Genomic DNA, 23,841 nt, shown 5'->3' with positions numbered 1-23,841 from the left:
TTACCATGTAAGTTACCATGTAACTTACTTACCATGTATGTTACCATGTAACTTACTTACCATGTAAGTTACTATGCTAACTTACACTTAGCACTTTCATTCTTCCAGATTTCCGAGCCAGACAGAGAGAATACCAGAGGGGAAGTGGGAAAATGAGGGCAGATAAGTAGGTGGGTGTGAAACCAAGGAGGATTTCAGATTTATTCTAAGTTGATAGGAAAAATATTGGAGGGTTTCAGCATGAGACCTAAACTATCTACTAATTTCTTATACCACTCTTTTGCTCTACGTTATGTAGGATGGATTAAAAGTAGAATCGGAAGAATGAGTAGGAAGCTGATGCAGTGCCTCAGCCAAATATAGTTGCTTGAATTATAATAGTGACAGAGGAGATAGTGAGACGTGGTTTTATTTGAAATAGTGCATGTAACAAGAGTTAACAGGACTCATACATGGATCACACGTAGGAAGCAACAGAAAGACATCAAAGACAGCTTCTGAGATCTTGGGGTGAGTAACTAGTTAGATACTGATACAGCTGACACATAAGCCCAGGAACTCAACAGACTGGCAGAGTGTATGGGGAGGGATGCTCGAGAATCAAGGGGTTGGTTCTGGATTTATAAAATTTTGGATATTGATTTGAAATCCAAAGTGGAGTTATCTAACTGTTAGAGGGAATGTTGATTCATTCAAACTTTTCTTTATCAGCTTTTCTAATGTAACGATTAAAGAATGGAAGCAACGTGTTCTATGTAAGTCAGCTATAAAGCACAATAATAAAGAGAACACTCTGCAACGTCATAAATCAGGAAACAGGTACCTATTTGGGTGCTTCCCAATCTCATTCATCTTGTTTCTTTTCAGACCTAAACTTTAACTTGAATTTTGTGGTTCCCACTTTCCTGCACTTTAAAAGCTACCAATTCTCATTACATATGTATGCAGCTATAAATACACATGGTTTACTTTTGCTAAATTATGAGCATTAGAAACAAAAATTATACTATATATAGTCTTCTGGGACTTGCTTTAATTTTTTCCCCTGTAAATACTTGTATATTAGACTGAAAATATTTTTTCCTAGTGTTATGTAATAAAAACCTCATGGATTTCTGTTAATTACTAATAGAATAAAAAGGTTAAAATCATAAAATAGAGTTTAACAGACTCAAGTAAGAGGACCTAGCATGAATTGAGGTAGAATCACAGAACAAAGAGTACAGAAGTTTGTGAAGAAGCAGTATTGGAAGAGACCGATGCTGAAAACGTTCCTGAACTTGTGATCGACTTAAATTTACAAACAGGAGAAGTAAAACAAATGTGATACGAATCAATTCTCAATGTAAGAAACACAATTAGTGAAGCGGCAGGTAATAAAGACAAGAAGAATGACGAGCAGATTCGGAGCAATCATTTTTAACACAGCAAAGAAAGCCAAAAGCCAGGGAAATATCTTCCAAATACTGGTAGAAATAACAGGAAGAGCTGTTGTATACGTATGTAGTAGAACAATTTTAAACATCAAGGACAAAATAGAGAAAATGAAATCCAAAGATCTCACCATTTGGACTTTCACTTAATGAACCTCCAAAAGATATACTTTAGGAAGAAGGGAAATGATCCCAGAAGAGATGTCTGAAGTGCATTTAGAAGGGAAAGTTAATCAACTTATGTGCAAATTTTAATAAATATTGTACGTATATACTGACTAAATTCTTAACTTTCTTTTTAAACTGGATAAAACAGAAATAAACTATACTCAAAAACAGCAGGAAACCAGGGAAAGGGGTCATCAGATACAGTGTTTTAAGTTCTTTGGATCTTTAGGGTTGAGATGAAGCTATACATCAACTTTAAACTTTAATATAAAACTCAAAAATAATTATCAATAAAATAGGAATAGATTAAAAAGTCTCCAAAATCTTCTTGGTGACTTTTGCAGAAAGAAAAATTCATTGAGAAAAATCTCAATCCGAAAGTAGACAAGAAAGGAAAGCAAAGGGACCATAGAACTGGACAAAAGCAGCACAAAATAACATGTTAGAAACAGATACAGTGAAAAAAAGAAAGGTTAGATTGCATTTTTTTTTAATTTTTTTTTTCAACGTTTATTTATTTTTGGGACAGAGAGAGACAGAGCATGAACGGGGAAGGGGCAGAGAGAGAGGGAGACACAGAATCGGAAACCGGCTCCAGGCTCTGAGCCATCAGCCCAGAGCCCGACGCGGGGCTCGAACTCACGGACCGCAAGATCGTGACCTGGCTGAAGTCGGACGCTTAACCAACTGCGCCACCCAGGCGCCCCAGATTGCATATTTTTAAGAGTTCTTGGGGCTCCTGGCTGGCTCAGTGGGTAGTGCGCCCAACTCTCGATCCCAGCCCCACTTGGGTGTAGGGATTACTTAAAAATAAAATCTTTCTTTTTTTTTTTTTAAAGTTTATTTATCTGAGAAAGGGGAAGAGAAAACGAGCATGCTTGCGTGTGTGCACACACACACTTATGCGTGTGTGCACAAACAGGGGAGAGGCAGAGAGAGAGAGGAAGACCAAGGATCTGTGATGACAGCAGGGAGCCCAGTGTAGGCGGGCTCACACTCAAGAACCACAAGATCATGACCTGAGCTGAAGTCAGATGCTTAACCAACTGAGGTACCCGGGTGTCCCCCAAATAAAATCTTTAATAAAAAAAAAAAGTGTTCTTTATAGAAGACAAACCTAACACAAAGTAAAATATGGGAAAATATTTTAAAAAGAAATAAAATTTAGAGTAAAAATATATAGTATGTATATATTAATTTAAAAATCAGTAAGACTCAATTTACTGTGGTTTACCAACAGGAACGAAAGAAGAAATTGACAAATTTATTGTTCGTTTGCCAAGTTCAAAAGCCTTTCTAATTAAGAATACAGTCAGGTAAGAAGTAAAAAAGAATCTGGAAGTTTTGAAAAACAGAATTAACAGGTTTGATCTGTGGACAGGAAGAGAATTTGGTGCCTTACAGAAAACTTGTATTCATTTTCATTAATATGGGATATTTTGAATAATGACTCATTAGACCTTAAAGACTTTTTTTTTTTTTTTTTTAACATTTTCATTTAAAGAATACCAAGATGCTGATATCTTACCATGTCTCGATGAGATCTCAAACTTCCTTTCTCTGGACATTTGTAGTAAACATATGTACAAAAACTAATTTATACCATAAGATTTCAAACACCAAATCTCTGCACATATCAGTACATTTTAATATATCATTTTCTGGAGGAATGAGAAAATATTTTACCTTGAATTAAAGTGATATTTTTCAATGTCTGAGAGTGTTCCCAATCTTTCAGTCTGAGATCATTAGTGATATTATTCAGTAGTTTCACTTCTCCTTTTATTTCCTGTTCCAAATTCACTTGTTTTTCTTTCATAGACATAATTTCTGCTGATGCATTGTACACACGCTCCTCTAATCTACTCACGTCCTGTGAAACATAAGCAAGCACCCACAATTTTTATTACATACATAATTATCAATATGTAAGTTTAAGAAGCCCTGGAAGTCAAGTGTTTTTTTTTTAAACAAGAATACTATAGAACATTATGGAATAAGAATGTAGAAATTAGAGAACTGTGCTAAGCCAGTAATTTTTTGGCTTTGAAGCATTTCCTCTTTTAACTGAATGGCTGAATTTTTACACCCTATGTCCCCACAAAATTAGTTGAATATATCCAAGGTATGCTTTGATTCCTAAATGTATGCATGTCAAAATGCTGAAAATGAAACAAAAGCTTGTATGATTTTTATCAGAAGTGAAATTTCTTTGTACTGTACTTTGAGTACCTACATATTCTATGAATTTGACAGAATTTGTACATTAAACTGTTTTGTAGCAATAATAAAGTTTAATGTTACAATTCTCAGTGATAAAGAACATTCAAGATAGGTTTTGATATTCAGTAAAATCTCGGAGTGCCTGGGTGGCTCAGTCAGTGGACGGCCGACTACAGCTCAGGTCATGATCTCGCGGTCTATGAGTTTGAGCCCCGCATCGGGCTCTGTGCTGACAGCTCGGAGCCTGCAGCCTACTTTGGATTCTGTGCCTCCCTCTCTCTCTGCCCCTTCCCTGCTTGGTCTCTCTCTCTCTCTCTCTCAAAAATAATACACATTAAAAAATTTTTTTTAATATATTAAAAAAATATTCAGTAAAATCTCAACTAGAATTTTAATATCTTACTTTCAATGTTTATTATTTATGTATTTCAGACATCATTTTGTTTTCAAATACATATATATATTGTGTGTATTTATATACATATGTCCATACATAGATTGTGAACAGATGATATCATACATTTTAGAATATGTTTTCACTTTTCACTCAATAACATATTAAAGATTTTTACCTATTAAAATATTCAGAGACTATTTTCAATGATTTAGTGGAATTATATTTATATATTTTTCATAATGCAAGATTCCTAGAGATCAAGTTTTGAGCTGCATACTCTTTTTACTTCTTTAAGCAATGTTGTAATGAATTTTATATATATATATATATATATACATATATATATATATTTTTTAAACATATTTATACAAGTGCTTCTATAGGACAGCTGCTTGAAAGTAGGTCTGATCAGAGGGACTAAATGCTAAGCTTTTTGTTCAATACTGCCAGTGTCCCCAATATATGGCACTATTTTTTAAACCTTATTCATCATATATCAGTATCTACTTTTAAACCCAAATATGCTGGGTACCTTCAACATATTTAGGTTTGCAGAGTTAAGAGTCAATACATAATACATCATTCTATTTATTCGGTTTTTGAATTATGATGAGGTTAAATATATAGTCATAAAGTTTTTCACAATGTTTATTACTTCTCTTTTCAAGACATTGGCTTGGTTTTCCTTTGGGTGTTGGGCCTTGTTTCTGATGCGGCAACCTTTCTCGTCCATTGTGGCTACATTTTCTGTCTCCCCATTCTAATTTGGTCGCATCCTCTGTCTTCATGGTATGCTCTATACTTTTCTAAGGAAATCTCTACTTAACTGCTGATGTATTCTCATTTCCCACTGGCATATAGAAATCAACCAGGGACACACTGCTCTGTAATCCTAGTACAAAGAGAAAATTACACTTGTCTTGACTTGACAAGTTGAGGTGAGGGGGTCAAGGCAGTCAGGGTGTAAAGCCTTTGAGATAAATGAACAGATATCTAGATTTGTCTCTTCAGTGGCACTATACTCAAGCAGAGAAGCTTATCAAATTGTACCGCTCTAACTCTGCCTTCCCCCATCCAAAACCCTATTCTTTGTTGTCTCTACCCTGTGTCTCCTCCTTCCTTGACTATTTGGCATTTCCCATGCAATATGGTATGTCATGATAATGAAAAGTACAGCACAGGGAATATAGTCAATAACACTGTGATGATGTATGGGGACTGACAGTGACTACATTCTCATGGTGAGTACTGAGTACCGTATAGAGTTGTCAAATCACTCTGCTCTACACCTGAAACTTGCACAGTATTGTATGTCAACCGTGCTTCGATAGTAAAATAAAAGAAATAAAATTTGGAAAAATATGTATAAAAGTAGAATAGTGAAGAAGGACGTTCATAAAGCATAGCAACATAAAAACATGCCCAGCTTAATCTGGGTGCCTACAGATTGCTGTAGGCTGGTTAGGTAGTTAAAGACGTCCATGGAGCAGAGGTCAGGGGACTGGCAGCTGATTTTGCTACCAAAAAGTTACTCCTTGCCCACGTTCTTCACACACAAAGCTGAAGTTGTTGGGTTTTTTTTGTTTTTTTTTTTATTCCCTTTTCTGAAAACTGCATATGGTGCTCATATTAGCCAGATTTCACTTGCAATTGTTTCTAGGGGGAAGACGGAAAGTGCATTTTATTTTTTTTTAAAGAAGCCTATTCAGCAGCCACACACACCTTCCAGACTCTACCATCAGTGGCCCTGCTGGAAACTGGCATTTAATTTTGCAGTCTTACAGCCCTTTCTATGAACAATGGACATGATGAATTCCCACCTCTCTTATTTTGTGCTGGTGTTTTTCCCCTCAAATTGATGTTTGGTCTGTCCTTGATAGGCATCATGCTGGTATCGCTTGGAAGCCTTTCTCTCAAACAACATTTACTGATTGGGGCATTCATTTAATTTACTTATTCCTGAATTAGGTTAAAGATTCAAAGATGGTAAAAGTGTTTAAGCTATGGGATAAGAGGCTGAATATTGTTTTCAGTGAGCACACGTGTGCATACACACGCTCGTAGTGACCTAGTTTCTAAATCTCTACAAGTGATTACTGCCTTAAAAAAATAAATAGCTTTGGAAGTCCCTCCATTCCCTTGTACCTTCGTTTCTAATGATGGGACCCAGTCCAAAACTTAAGTGCAATCTATCCAAACCCAAATAGTTCACTGATCATCACATTTTGATCATTTCCAGTGATTATCACTTTAAATAAGCTCAGGGTTTGTACTGTCTTCCATATGGTTTCCAATTTGGTTTCCACTCTTGATGTGAATTCATAGATATTCTATAGTCTCTACTGAATCTGGGGGCCTACCTCACTGCTCTTCTGTTTTTACATAAAGTAATATACCTTCTCCTTTCCTCTTTTCCCCCAAATTAATCAGTTATTACTCTTACCATTGAAATTTTACTTATCCGTCTCCCATACTCATCTACGCCGTAGACAGCTGCTTTTTAGTGAATCTCTACCCCTTTGTATCCCAAGTCACTGATATTTCAAAGTGGCTGACATGCTTACATACTTATTAACAGTGTGGGAAATGCAGTGAGATTTTGGAAGAGATGATATGGAATAGAAAGCGAGTATCAAGGCTGGTATTGGCATGAGGTTTACCAACAAAGTCCTCCTATTTATATAACTAGGCCATTGTCTTCTGACACCTTAAGATCAGGATCATGTGAAATTCAAAAGTTCTGAGTGATTGTACCTGACAAATAAATATGTAGGCTATTTTTCCTTAAACTGTTTCGTCTATGCTCTAGTCAATATTTTAGTTGATCTTCATTTAATGTTACAACTTTAGAGGCTTACTGATACTCTGTAAGTGATAATCCATTTTTTAAAAAATCACTACAGTTAATACTGTATCTATACAGAAAACAACTTCACTAATCAAAAAGGGTTCTATTCAAATAAAATCTACTACCAAGATGCCAACATTGCTTCTCTAAGGGTAGAAATTTTATAGGCTTCACGTTAATTATGTCCTTAGGTTCTAGATATTTTGTGATGTAAAGATCATTTTTTCACGAGTAGTTAAATTTTAGTCATCTACTTATTTTTCATGGGATGGAGCAATTGTAATTATTTCACAACAAGCCCCCCACAATTTGAAATAAGGGGCTTGCTTAATTTCTTTCTCATCAATACAAAGTAATCCAGCAGGTTGGCCACACAATAGCCCATAGAAGAGGTGAGAAAACTACAATCCAAGGGTCAAAGTCTGTTTTTGTGAAGAGTGACTGACTGGACCACAGCCTCCCTGGTTTATCTGCAAATTGGCTATGGCTGCTTTTGCACTGGAATGACAAAGTTGAATAGTTGAAAAGAGACCTTAGAGTCCCCAAAGGCTAAAATGTTTACATCTGGCTCTTTGCATAAAAGCTTTTGCTGACAAGCTGGTCTATCTAAACATGTCTTGTTCTCTTATCCTGTGTCTTTGATCCTACGATAAAAATAAGATGTTGTAGGGGCGCCTGGGTGGCGCAGTCGGTTAAGCGTCCGACTTCAGCCAGGTCACGATCTCGCGGTCCGGGAGTTCGAGCCCCGCGTCGGGCTCTGGGCTGATGGCTCAGAGCCTGGAGCCTGTTTCCGATTCTGTGTCTCCCTCTGTCTCTGCCCCTCCCCTGTTCATGCTCTGTCTCTCTCTGTCCCAAAAATAAATAAACGTTGAAAAAAAATTAAAAAAAAAAAAGATGTTGTTATCTATCATTCCAAATTCAACTCTAATTATAGTTATCTTTACACATTAAAACGTATGTATACTTCTTGGGAATGACAAAATAGACTATTTTAAATTTAGATGTTGTATATATCTATGATGTTTCCATTTCTTTGATGATGAAGAAATTTGGGTCTGTTGTAAAACTCACAGAGTAGCTACAAAGATCACCTAAAAATTATAATTGGCTTAGACAGTCTCAAGAGAGAGTATAACAGGATTTATAAAATTAAAACACCTTAAGAGAGTCTATATCCAATGGAAAAAAATCACCCTCTGTTGGGAATCTGGAGAAGACACTAGGTAAATTCATGTAAAATCATCTGGTAGGATTACCAGAGGAATCAGGGTAAGTCAGATGACGTTGAGGCAGGGCTTACATATTGTGTTTTCTTGAACTATCTGAGGAGATAGAATCTAGATGGATTCAGTGCTGGCATGTGACCTTCTAATACAAAAACTCTTACCTCTTGATGGTTAAATGTATTCTCTTGGACTTTGCCATTCAGTGTTTGAATATTGAGCTGCAAGTCAAGCAATGTGATATTCAGACTGATTAATGACTTGGAGATTTCATCTATTGCGTTTCCATGTCCCTGAACTGAGGAAACCAAGGTGCTCAGCTGGAGAAGAACATCATTGAATCTTTGATCAGTCACCAGACTAAAATTTTGGAAATGCTCTGAATCTATGAGATTGGCTTCTGTATCTGAAATAAATTGGATTCTCTTCTCCATGTTGTTCATTTGTTCCATTACAGCTTCTCGAAATCTCATTTCTTCTTCACTGTCATTTGCTTTTCCTGCGAGACTTTGAGACATATCGTTTGCATTAATTGAACCAACTGTGCAATTCTTCATTTCCCACTTCAGGACTTGCACTGTATATTTAAGGAAAAATAAACAAAGTCATGACCAGTAGCCTTAAATGCACACACCATTCCATTCCATATCGTTCCAATCCACTGTAACATTCTGAAGGCCATGCAAACTAAACCAGGTGTTTATTTTAAATACACAATGTGTGAACCACACTACACCTATTGCCGAGAGGAAGACACTCTCCTTCTCCCACTTTACTTTAGAATTTATTCCAGGATCAAGTCATTCTTTCTGAATTGCTGCTTCTATGCATCTTCCGAGCCACCGCATTTGGCTTTGACAGTGAGAGTAAATTCTACAGATCGTGAAGTGCATTGTATCCTATTCCTCAAGGTACGTTAGGATAAAATGAGATAATGCTTAACACGTCGGAAGCAAGTATGTTGAATACATTAGCTGTTACGAAGATAAATGATGTGACAAAAACACTATCTAGTAAAAGTAGAAGTATCAGTGTTAACCACTGTATGAACAAATTTTTGGCTCATCTTCCTCATCCAGTCGCTTAAGCTGGCAGAGAATTGTCATCTTCAGTTTATACAGGCCTCATTTATTATTGGTGGAACAGGAAATGGGGCAAATAATTTTTTTCACTTTAAAAAATATTGTTCTTTTAAGATTCCCCTTTACCTATGATAAAATATATACTCATGACAGAAAAAAGTTTAAAGACAGGTAATGAAGAAAAATAATCGACCACTAATCTCACCATCCTCAGTTAAGTGCTAACATTTTGGTGTGTGTATACCAAATCTGTCTTTTTTCACTAGTATACAATTATTACAAAAATAATTTTAATACCTACGCCATATTCTCTGAATGGACTACCAGATTTATTTAACAACTCCCCCACACTTCATTTGTTCTGTTTTTACTAAGAGATCCAATACTTTGACAAACAATCTTTTAAGTAATCATTTCCTGAAAAAGAAAAAAAAAAGAATCTACTAAATGGTATTTGGGGGATATACAGAGCCGCTGATATGGATTTCCAAATTGGCATATGTTCTCTAAATAAGCTAATTGTCCTTCTGAAAGGATCTAGAGCACTATGTTTATAGTTTCAAATAATGAAAAGCATAAACATTAGCTTTGCAGACAAAAATAATACAAAATTATACATAATAAAGAAAATGTTAAGTATCATTTGATCCCTGTCAGTGAGACTTTTTTCCCTATCTCCCTCTGTATCTATCTATATTATTTTATGCACATGTCTATCAGTCTTTTGTGTTATTTTGAACACATTTGATTTTTCATATTTGGCCATTACTGAGCAATAAAAAGAGTAACCTCATATAGTTTAAAAATAGATCTACATAAATAGCTATACCTGATATGCCAGTTGTTTTTTTTTAACTTTTTTTTAACGTTTATTTATTTTTGAGACAGAGAGAGACAGAGCATGAACGGGGGGAGGGGGGGTCAGAGAGAGAGACACACACAGAATCCGAAACAGGCTCCAGGCTCTGAGCTGTCAGCACAGAGCCCGATGCAAAGCTCGAACTCACGGACCGTGAGATCATGACTGGAGCAGAAGTCAGATGCTTAACCGACTGAGCCACCCAGGCCCCCCCCCCCTTTGTTTTTGTTTTTGTTTTGTTTTTGCCAGTTTTTTTTTTTAATAAAAATGATATGGCAATATGATCACCCTTATAGATTTTTGAGAATTCAGTGAGATAACATATAAAAGATCATTATTTCCACTCCAAGCTCAAGGGTACTTAAACAAATGAGAGGCTGGTATTTACCCAGGAACAAGTTGCCTGATTCTAGAATCTAGCTCCTTTTCTCAATGACTAGCTTAGGCACTCTGGGAAAGTTCTCTTCTTGCTTAAGTTCCCCAAAGATTGAAAAGTAGTAACTACTTCTAAGTGCGTTGGAGGATGGGTGAGATAAGGCATGTAAATCTCATAGCATATAAATGGCCTCTATGAAAATTCTCTTCAAATTAAAGTGCCTTATCCATGAAAGATATGATCTTAGAGACTGTCTTCACTAGCTTTAGTTAAAGAAGCTGTTTGATAATGTTTGTTTTTGTAACTATTATCATATGAGGAATAAGCATGAAACTATATATGCAATTAAATCCCAAGTTAGTTTTTAGAAGTATTATATATAATTCTAAAAACTATATATATATATATACACACACACATGTGTGTGTGTGTGTGTGTGTATATATATACACACACACACACACATATATATAATAGAGAGAGCGTGCACGCACAAGTGGGGACAGGGGCAGAGGGAGAGAGAAAATCTTAATGAAGCACGCTCCATGCTTAGTGTGCAGCCCAACACCAGGCTCGATCCCACAACCCTGGGATCAACCTGAGCTAAAATTAAGAGTCAGACGCTAAACCCACTGAGCTACCCAAGTGCCCCAATCCCAATTTTAAAAAGCACATATTTTCCTCATTATGCTCTCTTCAAAATTAGTTTATCTGAATGAATGAACTCTTGCACTACATTTTGACAAGATCCCACAGAGTGTGTGTTATTTTATACTTAATTTATCAAGAAAGTGGACAAAAAGTGTATTTTTTAGTTGGATCTCATCGCATTTATTACATTAAGTGTGGGGAGCACGCTCTGGACCGACAGCCTCATTCATACATTTAATTCTCTGGTTTATTTATGAAGCACCTGCTGCATATAAAGCATTGTCTGAGCAACTCTGGGAGGATAATACCGGGAATGGATTTTGACTGTAATAATAGAGACTCAAACTAACAATTTTTACAAAACTATTTCAAAGACGTCCCTTAAAAATTTTCATTTCACGATGATTATTGCTTTTTTAGGTAGCAGCTAAGAATCCAGTTTCTGGAGTAGAATGGCCTGGGTTAGCAACTCTTGCTCTTTTCTTTTTAATCCGTGATCTTGGACAAGATCCTCTGTCAATGCTTCTATTTTACTACCTGTGTGACAGGACACGACCAGTCAGTGTTCACATAATTAAATGAGCTAATAGAGGTGAAGCACTATTTCTGGGCATACAACAAGCATTTGTTAACTTTGAGCTTTTTTGTTATTAATATTTTGGATTCCAAATCTGTGACTTGTGTATCTGTATGTACAATACTGAAAGTATCGATGGGGGAATTAATATCGTTTAATATTAAAACATGGCAGGGGGAAGGTGGGGCGTTGCAATGAGCATTGTACTTTCTGCACTTTATTTTACTCAGCGCAGTGATCTAATGCTCAACCCTGGAATTCTTCGCTCACTGAAAATAACTTCTATTTCATATGGAGAGAGCAAATCTTTCCCACAGTACCGAAAAGGAAGACTTGAGCTGACAGAATATCATGTGACCAAGGGTTTCTATCTGACATTGAGCTCAATATACAGTTGACAATAAAGGCTTATTTCGCTTATAGATTTACAAACACAACACTGCTTGTTTTCCCAAATCCTGTATAAAAACTAATTTCGAACTAACTTCTCAAAAAGCTGTTTAACTCTGTATCATAAATCTAGGTAAAGAACGTCAGAGTTCAGATTTTCAAATGTTCATTTCTTTCATTATCACTGGGGAGATGGCATTTTGTGACTTTTCTGTTTCACATTTGAAAGGAGACAAACTTTTATGGCTTATGCAAACCCCCAGGGAGAGAGTGATATTTGATTTCACAGATCACATTTACTCCTTCATGTCGCTAATATCTTCTCCTGCCAAAAATTTGTGTTATTATGAACTAAAGAATCTTCAGTGTTTCAGCAACAATTATGTATACATTAATCCTAGATTGTATTTTATTGTCCAGAGATGTTACTTCATTGTACTAGGACAGGGATCCGGTAGTTTCATTAAGAGATGATAGCATATGGAGTAGACTTTATCATTAAAAGTATCTTCCACTGTGTAAGACATTTTCAATTTGAAAAGAGTTTTTATGCACATCTTATTTCATCCATCAATTCCTGTTTGCCAAAAACAGAGTAATTTTTATCTTTTAGGAATATATTTTGCCCTTATTTGTAATTATTTTGTCTCAGGTAGAGATCTGTATTACATTTGGGCGTTTTTTATTTTTTGGAAAATATTCTGATCGGTAACTTAAGTTGAAAATGGATTGTCAATTGTTTATTCAAGTATGATAGAAATAGTGACATCTAGTCCAAATTCTGGTGAATTTGAATGCTAATGTGAACATAGGAGATTTGAAGATTTTTAACTTCTTGTCAATCCTACAGGTGCCTGTTTAGTTTTAGGAAACAAAAGTACTTTAGATCAGTCATTTCAACCCAACAATGAATGTGGAAATTTGGTAGTATTTTCAAACCGCCCAAAGATTTTGAACTTGGTTAGAATACTGAATTCTCTCCAGACTTCATGGATCCATTCTGCACATGCCTGTTAGGCAGAAGTGGCACTACCTGCCGTTGACTCTGCAGGCCATGGTTTGTATAAAAGTGATGAAATTTACCCAAATTCTAACTGGCTTATAGCTAATTATTCCAAGCAATGAAGCACCTTTCAATTGTGCATTTTAAGTGAACAAGCATATACATGATCAACATACAGATAATCTAAATTCATCAGGAAGTCAGTTGTTTAATGACAGACATACTATATTAGGTCCTTTTATGTGGATGGCTGTGGTTGGCTTGATTGGTCAGTTTAGTTTCTTGTGGTTGTTTTTGTTTTTATTTGTTTTTAATGGCCAAAATAGGAATTAATTAATTTTTACATGTGGAAATATTTTCTCAGCTAAAATTATGGAGACTGTTCTGTTTGTGTGTGTGTGTGTTTAATTGGCCAGACACATTTTGTTCTAAATATTTAATTATACTGGGAGATAGTAGACCATAAGAGGTTAGGAGTCAAGAATCATGGATAAGAACTCCAGTTCTACTACTCAACAGTCTCAGTTTCCTTCTGTGGATAACGACAATAATGGTATGTCTGCTCAAGGATAATTGTAAAGGTGTATTAAGATAATCTGTGCGTTGAATGTAGTAAATGCCCCCAAATGACAGCTACTGTCACAACCGTTGTGGTTTTATCATCATTTCTTAGCAAATTTTGGCTCTGTCCTAGAATATTCCTTTAGGTTACCCCTTAGCCAAGAAGGTTTGGCCTTGTGTTAGGAGCACTTTCTTGTTAAGCTGAGTAGTATGCATATAAAAATGTATCTTACTCCTCACTTGTTAGAGCCTACATCCAGACATTTTGCCAGTCATAGAGATGAGGACAGCCACAAGGCACAGAAGTTCAAATGCCAATCAAATCCATCAAAAAGGCTACCAAGGGGAGTCATTTTTACGGATCTGACTCAGTTATAAGCGGGCCACCCACCCCTGTAGAAACCCTCAAATCTATCCCCAACTGAAGTCAGACTTGCCAAAGAAACATGTGCCTATAAAATATTCTTCCTAAGTAGTTTGAGGGATGCTATGAGGTTATTTTTAGAAATATTTAAAATAATAGCCTTATGAAACATGTGACCATATAAACCACAAAGATTTTACTGAAGCGTAGACCATTATTTTACAAGGTCTACTCCCTTTGAAGACTTATAGGAATATTTCTTTCTCCTCCCAATGCTATGAACAAAAGAGCTTTCACTCGAACTGGCTTGTTTTGTTGTTGTTTTGTTCTAGGCACTGTTCATGTAAACGATCCTGTTTATATCTTCACCTTGGCACCTGGAATACTGATCATAAAATATGTGCCCCCACTGCTTGAAGTGCATAAAACTCCAGAGGATAACCTATTTTTTCAAACTGTCTAATCCATCCCATCTCCTCTCTACCTATCTATATTTTACCTTAATCTTCCATTCTCTATTTCATATTTTTTACTTAATAACTTTGAAGAATCTTTTTATTTATGAATTTGAGGAATACTTTGTCATATGATGTTTCCCTTATGAATCTCCCATATGTGAAAGACTGAATGCTTTCCTTTGTTTCTACAAGAACTAGATGCGTTGTTGAGTTTCAAAACTCTAGAATACTGTACCTGCCATTATTCCGATGATAGGCACGAGAACTACAAACACAAGGAGATAAAGGGCAATCAGTGCAGCTTTGAGAGACTTCAGTTTCTCTTGTAGGGTAGGACCATTTTTAGGATCTAAAACAACAAAAGCCCAACCTACTGTTAGAAAACTTACTCTTCTTATTTACTTAACATTTTGCAACCTCCAATTCTATCATTACTACCAAGCCTGTTGGAATGAAAGGGAAACGCAAAAGTAGGTCGTTGTGTATTTACTAGGAAGCAAAACGAACAGTCATCGACCGGATAGGCCAATACAGGTATCACTATGAACATCTGATTTACTTCCCATTAACTAAATATCTATGACAAAGTTAGTGTCCTCCACGACTTGTACTTGTCTCATATTGGGGCACTAGTTAGTTGATAAATTTCAATAATGATACCAACATACTCAAACGTAAATGCTATTCTTCTGGTTCATTGGGGAATAGATTCTGGGTAAAAATAAGATTTCTCAAGTCATTACATAATTATGCATTTTTTTCAGAGTTTAAATCAGGTAAAAGACATCTGTTTTCAACGGTAATTATGCAAATTTTCTTTTCCAATTTCATCTCAATAATTTGGTATTTGGAGATCTCTTGATTTCAATACACTAAAAAAGAAAAAAAAAGAAAGAAAACTATTCACATTTTGACTAAACTTTGGAATGGATCGATGAAGCTGATCCTCTGGGTGTTTCAGAAAATATTAATATTTTTATATTATCCATTTACTTGGAACAGCGATTCACATAGTGGGATACTAACTTTGGAAAAGTTAACTCAATGTAGAGGGGAATGTTAGAAGATGAAGCCATTTTCTCTGATTAGTGAATAAAACGTCTGTTAAAAAATTCTTTCCTGAGGCCCCTGTTTTCATTACACAATAAAAAATATTTTGTTTTCAAGTTTAGCTATTGTTTGATAATGTTCTATGAGAGACTGAAAGGAAACTTAGAGAAAATTTTTAAAAGTAAAAATAAGAAAAAAAAAGTTATGAAGAGAAAGATCTCTTCATAGGGAAAAGAAAAAGAACAACCCACAATACAGGTAAGATGGGCGATCGCTTTGTCAGGTTGAATGAGCCTGAAACCCAGTCATCTCCCTTATGTTCAATTTACAATCAGTCCTCTGCATTGTGCCTTTTCAGTAGCTCTCCAGTTTCTGTCGTCTTTCCTGTCTCCAATACCTCTGTCCTCCCTCCTCAATCTCTCTGTGTTTCTACCTTTAACAGCTTTCACTAGGGTCTTTTTCCTTTTGCCTCATGGGTGCCATGTTCTCCCATCCACTGTTGGTGCGGTATCCGTCGCGCCTTGGGGTTGTGGTCTGTATTTCAGGTTTGTCTATAGAAGAACTCATAGATGTTGTCACTTGCATATGCTCCTTCCAGTGACTCAGATTTCTCTGTGGATCCTTTTCACTCACCCAATCCTTTTGGTGAAATGTATTCAACCTTTGAAGCTCAGCAGAATCATACACAACTCTGTCCTCCTGCCTTAAGAGAGCCTGTCCAGATCTAGCCAAATATGGATTCTTTTGAGCTCTTGTAACCTGTGCAAAAATGGTGCAGTACTGTTGTGCACCGACTTGTTTCCCCCACAAAAGTTACTGTTGAAGACTTAACACTAGTTGCCTGTGAATGTGACCTTATTTGGAAATGGGGTCTTTGCAGGTATAATCAAGTTAAGATGAGGTCATACTGGAGTAAGGTGGGCCCTTAGCCAATGAATGGTGTCCTTACAGGAAAATGACACATCAATTCACAGGAAGAAGACCAAGTGAATGAAGATGGAAGCAGAGACCGGAATGATGCAGTTATAAGGCAAGGAACACTAAGAATTGGCAGAAGCAAATAGAAGCTAGCAAGAGGTGGGGAAGGATTATTCCCTAGAGCCTTGAAAGGAGCATGGCCTGCTGACATCTTGACTTCAGATTTCTGGTCTTCAGAACTATGAGAGAATAAGTATTATTTTAAGCCACCCCATTTCTGGTGATTGGTTACAGCAGCCCTAGGAAACTAATACAAGTATATACCACCCCTGATTTTCAAATATTAATTAATGGTGCAAAGGGTATTGTCATTGCCAGGACCTAGTCCAGGGGCTGAGAAATCAGAGGACTCCATCAACCTGTGGACTAATTTAACCTGTGACAAAGCTTCCTTACTCGAACCTAAGCTTAGTTTCCAGTCTGTCTCAAAAGAAGAGAAGATCTACTCATCCAATAAGTCTTATGTTAACACTCATGCACAAGTAAGGTAAATCCCAGGGCTGTAGTTTTACGTAGTGTCATTAACTACAAGGACACAACCTCCATGGGCACCCCACCCTTCTACTCACTCAGAGGAAGCAAGGCTGTCATGGAGCGGGCATCGAACTTCACGGATTCTGAGCAGCTATCAGCATCATCCTGGTGATCGGGAAACCTATCCCACGGTTCCATACTTCTAGCAGACATGTGGAAAAAGACATTCGTTACCCATGAAATGTCTAGGGCCCTTGGGCGGAATGTCTCAGGTTGAAATTTATACTTACAGTTCAATTTTAGCAAGGAAACAAGTATCATTAATTACTTAAATTTACATATCCACCGCAATATACTGTACCTACTAAGTTTTAATTTTAACATTAAAGAGAGACCTACCCTACATGGAATCTACTCATGTATCGTTCTATGGACAGATGTGTATCTGTGTTTGTAGATGTGTGTTTTTCGAGAGTGAGAAGTGACATTTCTTTCTTACCTAAAAACAAAACACAAAAAACAACTTTTCTCATGTGACAGAAAACAACTGTTTAGCTGAAAAAAAAAATTCCCTTAGAGCTAATAGTTGTGCAAAACTTGTAGCAAATATTTCCTGTGATCTTTTATTAGAGGTTCTGGATAGAACAAAGAGTTATGAATGATTTATAGCAAGTATTTCCAGTGATCTTTTATCAGAGCTTCATGAGCCAGGTTTTCTTGGGCCAAGACATCTGTTTATCACTTTACAGAGACAAAGTCTAGTCACTAGAGTAGGAACCACAGGAAAAAAACAGAATTTTTCTATTGTTTTCTTTCAGGGCTTCCCTCGTTATAGATTGGTAACAACACAAGTGTGTCTTTTCAGCTTAAGCACATTTATATTCTGTAACACAATCTATGCCTATGTCTCTTTAAGATGCATCAGAATCATTTGAGAGGCTTGACTGATGGGCCTCACCCCCACAGATTCTGATATTTAAGGTGGGGGACAAGAATTTGCAATTCTGGGGGGCCTGGGTGGCTCAGTCCATTAAGAGTCCGACTTTCTCGGGTCAGGATCTCACAGTTCATAAGTTTGAGCCCCAGGTAGGCTCTGTGCTGACAGCTCAGAGTCTGGAGCCTGCTTCGGATTCTGTGTCTCCTTCGCTCTCTGCCCCTCCCCCACTTGTGTTCTCAAAAATAAACATTAAAAAAATTAAAACAAAAAAAGAATTTGCAATTCCCACCAGTTTTTTGAATGAGGCTGCAGCCACCATTCTGAGGACCACATCTGAAGAACATTTTGCAGGGGAAAAAAAAAATTGCGTGACTTTTTCTTGGAAACAGTTCAGTTCACTTGATTGATAAATTTAGCATAAAGTCAACATCTTCTGATCATTTCTTATTTTCTGTAATGCTGAGTTAGGGATTTAGTACAGCTGAAGTTTTAACTGAGTGCACAGGCATCTCTGGGGCACCAAACTCATCTCCTGTCTGGGAAATGGAGGGTAATCATTCACACGCAAACATTCATCCTGCTCTGGGGAGATTGGCAAGTAAGGATGTGACTTCACTGTCAATATATATTTTTAAGGATTACCCAGGCGATTCTTTATTTTGCAGTTTGCAATGACACTCCTTGTGTAAGAATCATTCTCTGGATTGGTTGTAGTTCCTGTAAACCCTGATGATTTGACCAAGGACCATCTTTAAATGGTTTGGCCATGGGACAAAGGGTACACAGGTGGAAGGGAAGGCCCTAGATCCTCTTTCATTAGGGCAGAGACAAAGAAAAAGAAATAGACAATTATCTAGGAAAATTGACCATTATAGAAACCCAAACTGGATCATTCAGATGGAGCCTCTCCTGCTATTTCCCTGGTTTTAATTTATTCTATTATTTGATTGGGAGGATAGCTTTACTTGCCAAGCAAAACAAACACTTTTAAAACCTGAGACGACAAGAAAGCTTAGCTGAATTCATTTTAAAACTATAGTTCAAAGCACTTGAGACTATGTAGCAAAGGTTTTTATCTTTTAACTCAGCTTATAAAGAATGAGTTCAAAAAGTACACATTTATACATACCCTGCCATTTAACTAGAAATCTCGTCCTGTCAGGCTGCTTACTGGCCCCTTGTCCTTGGCCATGACCATGGCTTTTGCCCTAATATTTGTGGTACTAGAACTTCATTTTCACTTAAATGCAAAAGAAGTATCTCTTATATTGGTCTTCTAGATGGGAATATTTTTGTAAAAAAAGATGAAACCTCTTGAATCTGATATATCTCTTTAGACAGTGAGCTACATAAGAGGGGTGACCATGTCTGTTTTCATTCAATATTGAATTAGCAAGAACATATAGCAACCTATAAGAAAGAATAAATAAATATTTGCTGAATGAATGGTCTAGATTTTTTTTTTTTGGTAAGGTGGAAGACTTAAACATATTAGTTTTGTTTTTTAAACAAGATGGAGGTTTGGAGCTATTGAGACCACAAAGATATGCTTGTGGGGCACCTGGGTGCCTCGGACAGTTAAGTGATTTCAGCTCAAGTCTTGATATCATGGTTGGAGAGTTCAAGCCCTACATCAGGTTGTGAGCTACAGCACTGAGCCTGCTTGAATCTTCTGTCTCCTTCTCCCTTTGCCCATCCCCCACTCACATGCTCCCTCTCTCGCTCTCAAAAATAAACATTAATTTTTTTTTTTTTAAAGAGGTGGGGGTGCCTGGGTGGCTCAGTCACTTGAGTGGCCAGTCATCTTGATTTCGGCTTAGGTCATGATCTCACAGTGTGGGTTCAAGCCCCGCGTTGGACTCTGCACTGACAGTGCGGAGCCTGCTTGGGATTCTCTCTCTCAAAATAAATTAAAATAGATGTGCTTCTTTCAACAGAGAAATTTCTAGTAAAATGGGTTGTGTCCATGATTCAGATTCATTCTCTTCCTTCTCTTTCTTCCTTCCTTTCTTTCTCTCCCCTCACTTCCTTCTTTTCCTGCATTCCTACCCTTTTGATAGGTTTCTTGAACATGAACCACATCTTAGGGCTGGGTGACTAAGTCATGCTGTTGAGACACTGCCATTCATCCTACCCTTTTCCTTAGCAGTACCCATTTTATTTTGTCAGCTCCAGTAGGCACCTAGCTACGGCCACACCTCATTGTGGTTCTCAAGGGAGGATTATGAGCATTGTGGCTGGGACAAGTCTTCTTTGCAAAAGACCATCTTTGCTGTAGAGGGTGTTTATCATCCCTGGTTGCCACTCTCTCCATGTCAATAATGTTTCCTAGTCCTTATATTATTGCTTCCCTGCCCCCCCAAAACAATTCCAAAAATTTTTTCCCTATAACATTTCCAAATACCAATTTGTCTTGGAGAACTGCTCAACAACATAAATCCCCAATGTGGATAGAAGGTCGGGAACTTTCTCTCTGCAATATTTGCTGTGAGCAATCTGTTAACATGTCTTTAATGAAGATTTGTTTTCATGAAAAAAAAAAAAACCATCTTCATGAACTTCAGCAACAACACAGATTGCTCAAATTGCTTTCTGGAGATAGATATCTCTCAAATCATTCCCTGTTTATGTATACATATACAACTCTTAATGTCTATATAAATGCTCTTATAGAAAACGTACACATTTTATTAAAGAGGAAAGAAGGTGGCAAGTCCAGAATGATAATTTACTGATCTAAGTTTGCCCTCAATAAAGCAGGATGAATTATTTTTATCCATATACCTGTTTAGAAGTGCCACATGTTCTTACAACTAAATTTGTAATTTAGAACCCACAGGCTTAAAGGACTTTTTTCGGAGAAAGAAAAAAATTCCACTTTTTTTTTTTAAGTGGCTCTAGAATGCTAGATGCTACACCATGAAAACAAACAAAAAAAAAGATGGTATTAGGATATTTTCTTTTTTTATTTATTTTCTTTTTTTGAGACAAAGAGAATATGAGTGAGCAGGGGAGAGGGGCAGAAGGAGAGAGAGATGGTCTCAAGCAGGCTCTACCCTCAGCACAGTGAGCCGGATGAGGGAATCGAGTTGGACGCTTAATGGACTGAGCCACCCTAGGTGCCTCTAGGATATCTTCAATCAATGACCTTGAGGCAGAAATACCTATTCCCCACGCTCCTCCCTCCAAAATACCTATCGCTTCATGTAGGCCAGTCCAACCAATTCCTATTTTGTGTCTTTATATCAAGCACTGTGCAAAGCACTAATATGCCAAGATCAATGTGTATAGAATATTCACAACCACTACAGTCTTATGCATTAATATGGAACAGTAAAATCTTTAGAAGTAATATTCTGACAGTGATACACACACACACACACACACACACACACACACAGCACAGATGCAGTCCAAAAAGGAGTCATTAATTCGTCAGCAAGTGGGTGGTCAAGGTGAGAACACAGAAAAGATGATGCCTTTATCCAAGTTTTTATAAGTGAGCAGGAATTAGAAGAATATCCCAGGGATGGCAAATCTATTAAAGGGCACAAGGGCATGGATGGCATTGAGACTTGAGTGGATCAGCATCACAGAAGCAGCAGTTCTGGACAGAGGGCTGAGCAGATGAGCCTAGAGAAGCATGTGGCTGGGGTAATTCTATTCATCAATTTCTTCTTTAATTTTGCTGATGCATAAATTTATCTGGCTTTGACAACTTACCCAAAATATATTATTGAGGAAGTACCTATACAAATTAAGTAAAAAATTATTCTTTGCATTGGCAGTTGTGATCTGGTTTACATTACAAGTCATAAAATATACACCACCCATTAAATCTTATTTATCTCCCTTTAATACTGAAATAGAGCTGAGGCTCAATTTTGTTTTTCTTTAGGCCTCTAACCTTTCATCTACCTTTTATGGACTTATGCAGATGACATTGTACAAGTTATTGTATTTCAAAGTATAGTTTCTTTGAGTCAATTTTTTAAAACCTTGAAAAAGAAAATCCTCTAAGATGTATCTACAAGTGGACTAGCCTAAGTGACCATATGTGGGCTACATAAAACCCCTGAGAGGTACGGGGGGGCTGGAAGGGAGATGAACACTCAAATCTGTGGAGTAGAATGGTGAGTGAAAAATACTCCCCTCTGGCTACTCCTGTGCATCACGGAAAATTCTGTTTGTTTTCCAGGACAGTGTATGAGAGATGGTGGTTAATCTTGAACTGTATGAAACACTGGCATAGTCTTTTCCAGAAAAAAAAATGTTAAAAAGCTGCTTAGGCTAATCATAGATGGTGCGGTCATAGGACTGCTGGTATTTTCTATTGTTACTTTCTTTTGTTCTTAGACTCCATACTCTTTCCAAGAATCTCATCCACTTCTGTGGCTTAGACTATTATCTGCATACTGACCAAGCCAGTATATTCAGCTCAGATCTCAAGTCTCAGAATCGTATTTTTAAAAATAATACAACTGGTCACAATGGTATATTTTCCACATTAACCTAAGTTTTCTTCTTTCTAGAATTCTTTATGTTGGCATATCATCCATTCATATTACCTATTATAATTATTTATTATCTTCTATTCGTTGTGTACTGGGACATACATGATGCAGTTGGACATATGGGTATATATATTGGTAATACGGAGGTGCTAGCAAAGCATGATCACCCAAACCAAAAGTGAGGGCTTTATTCCAGATTACTGTTACCCACAGGACCCATATCTGACTGTAAAACAACTTCTGACTTCCCTGGAGCCATTCCTTCCTCTCTACCTCAATTCTTGGATTTCAGCTCATTTTTTTTATCTACCCCAGCCTTGCATCTTGGATAGTAGCAATGGGGTGGGCAATTAAGTGGAGAATCCAAGAGGCATTAGAAAAGAGGAGGAAATTAAAAGAATTGATGAACAAGCACAAGAATGTAGTACTTAAAGAATGGGACAAAAAAAAAAAAATCAGGGGAGAAAATATCTTTCAGGAAAAAAAAAATTTGAGGGACATAAAGTTGACAACCAACAGGTTGAGTGGGCAAGTAAAGGAAGAAAAGCAAGTATTTTTGCCAAGAACCTTTGACATCATGGTAAAAAAAAAAAAAAAAAAGAAAAAAAAAGCAAGTCAGAGTCATGGAAAATAAAAAAAAGAATTTCAAGACGTAAAAGGACATCCATAACCTGCCACGTGGAATTTGAGCTGTTTTGGTTGCATGGTAGAGGCAGAAGCAGACTTGAGAAATCCAAAAGCAGTAATGAGTAAAAATGAAAGGTGTTAAGTGTACATCAGAAATCTGGCCACAGCCAAGCTTTTCTGTTGAGAAGGGACAACTGAAGAATGAAGGCACTAAGACCGTACACTGAGGGGAGTTTTACTTTCCCTGCTCACTCCTCATCTCTCAACCTATCCCCTCTTTATCTCCTAGAAATATCTAGCCCAGAACTGTCTAGATGTGTATACGCAACAGCCTAATTACGTCATTACCTGGATTTCTAGTATGACCCGAACCTCGAGCTCTTCCTTGTCCCCCACCTTCTCTTAGCCTCCCATCCGATCTACCATCACATCTTGTCAGTTTGTTTTCAAATCCTCGGCAGAAACCGACCGCTTCTTATCACCTCTGCTACAACCATCCTTGCGCAAGCTTCATGATCCTGCTCACCTGGACTGTTTTAATAGCTCCCTAACTGGTAATGTTTACTCATCCGCTCCAAACTTGTGAACCCCTTCCCATCTTGCTCAGGTCCTGACTAAAACCTCACTGTTTCATACCTTTCTTGAGCA

The 23,841-nt window shown here is 37.1% G+C and overlaps 1 protein-coding gene and 1 long non-coding RNA gene across 4 annotated transcripts in view; one reads left to right on the top strand and one right to left on the bottom strand.

Moving 5' to 3' along the window:
- Nucleotides 1–8,725, top strand: part of LOC121039741 (uncharacterized) — a 9,485-nt gene extending 760 nt beyond the window's left edge. Inside the window, exon 2 of the long non-coding RNA XR_005794965.1 lies at nucleotides 8,499–8,725. This is a non-coding gene — a long non-coding RNA (uncharacterized LOC121039741). The remainder of the gene's footprint in view (nucleotides 1–8,498) is intronic.
- Nucleotides 1–23,841, bottom strand: part of MSR1 (macrophage scavenger receptor 1) — a 90,746-nt gene that overhangs the window by 58,134 nt on the left and 8,771 nt on the right. For all 3 annotated transcript variants that reach the window (XM_040490091.1, XM_040490089.1, XM_040490090.1), the window contains 4 exons: nucleotides 17,211–17,317; nucleotides 14,849–14,962; nucleotides 8,457–8,869; nucleotides 3,288–3,474 (listed from right to left, as the gene is read on the bottom strand). In XM_040490091.1, coding sequence (XP_040346025.1) covers nucleotides 3,288–3,474; nucleotides 8,457–8,869; nucleotides 14,849–14,962; nucleotides 17,211–17,313 — 817 coding nt within the window. In that variant the 5' untranslated portion in view covers nucleotides 17,314–17,317. The remainder of the gene's footprint in view (nucleotides 1–3,287; nucleotides 3,475–8,456; nucleotides 8,870–14,848; nucleotides 14,963–17,210; nucleotides 17,318–23,841) is intronic.

This window comes from Herpailurus yagouaroundi, unplaced genomic scaffold (assembly GCF_014898765.1).
Source record: "Herpailurus yagouaroundi ecotype Mexico unplaced genomic scaffold, PumYag 181, whole genome shotgun sequence".
In the NCBI taxonomy this organism is placed as follows: Eukaryota; Metazoa; Chordata; class Mammalia; order Carnivora; family Felidae; genus Herpailurus; species Herpailurus yagouaroundi.
Note: the sequence above shows the minus strand (reverse complement) of the source record. Positions and strands in the feature narration are given on the sequence as shown.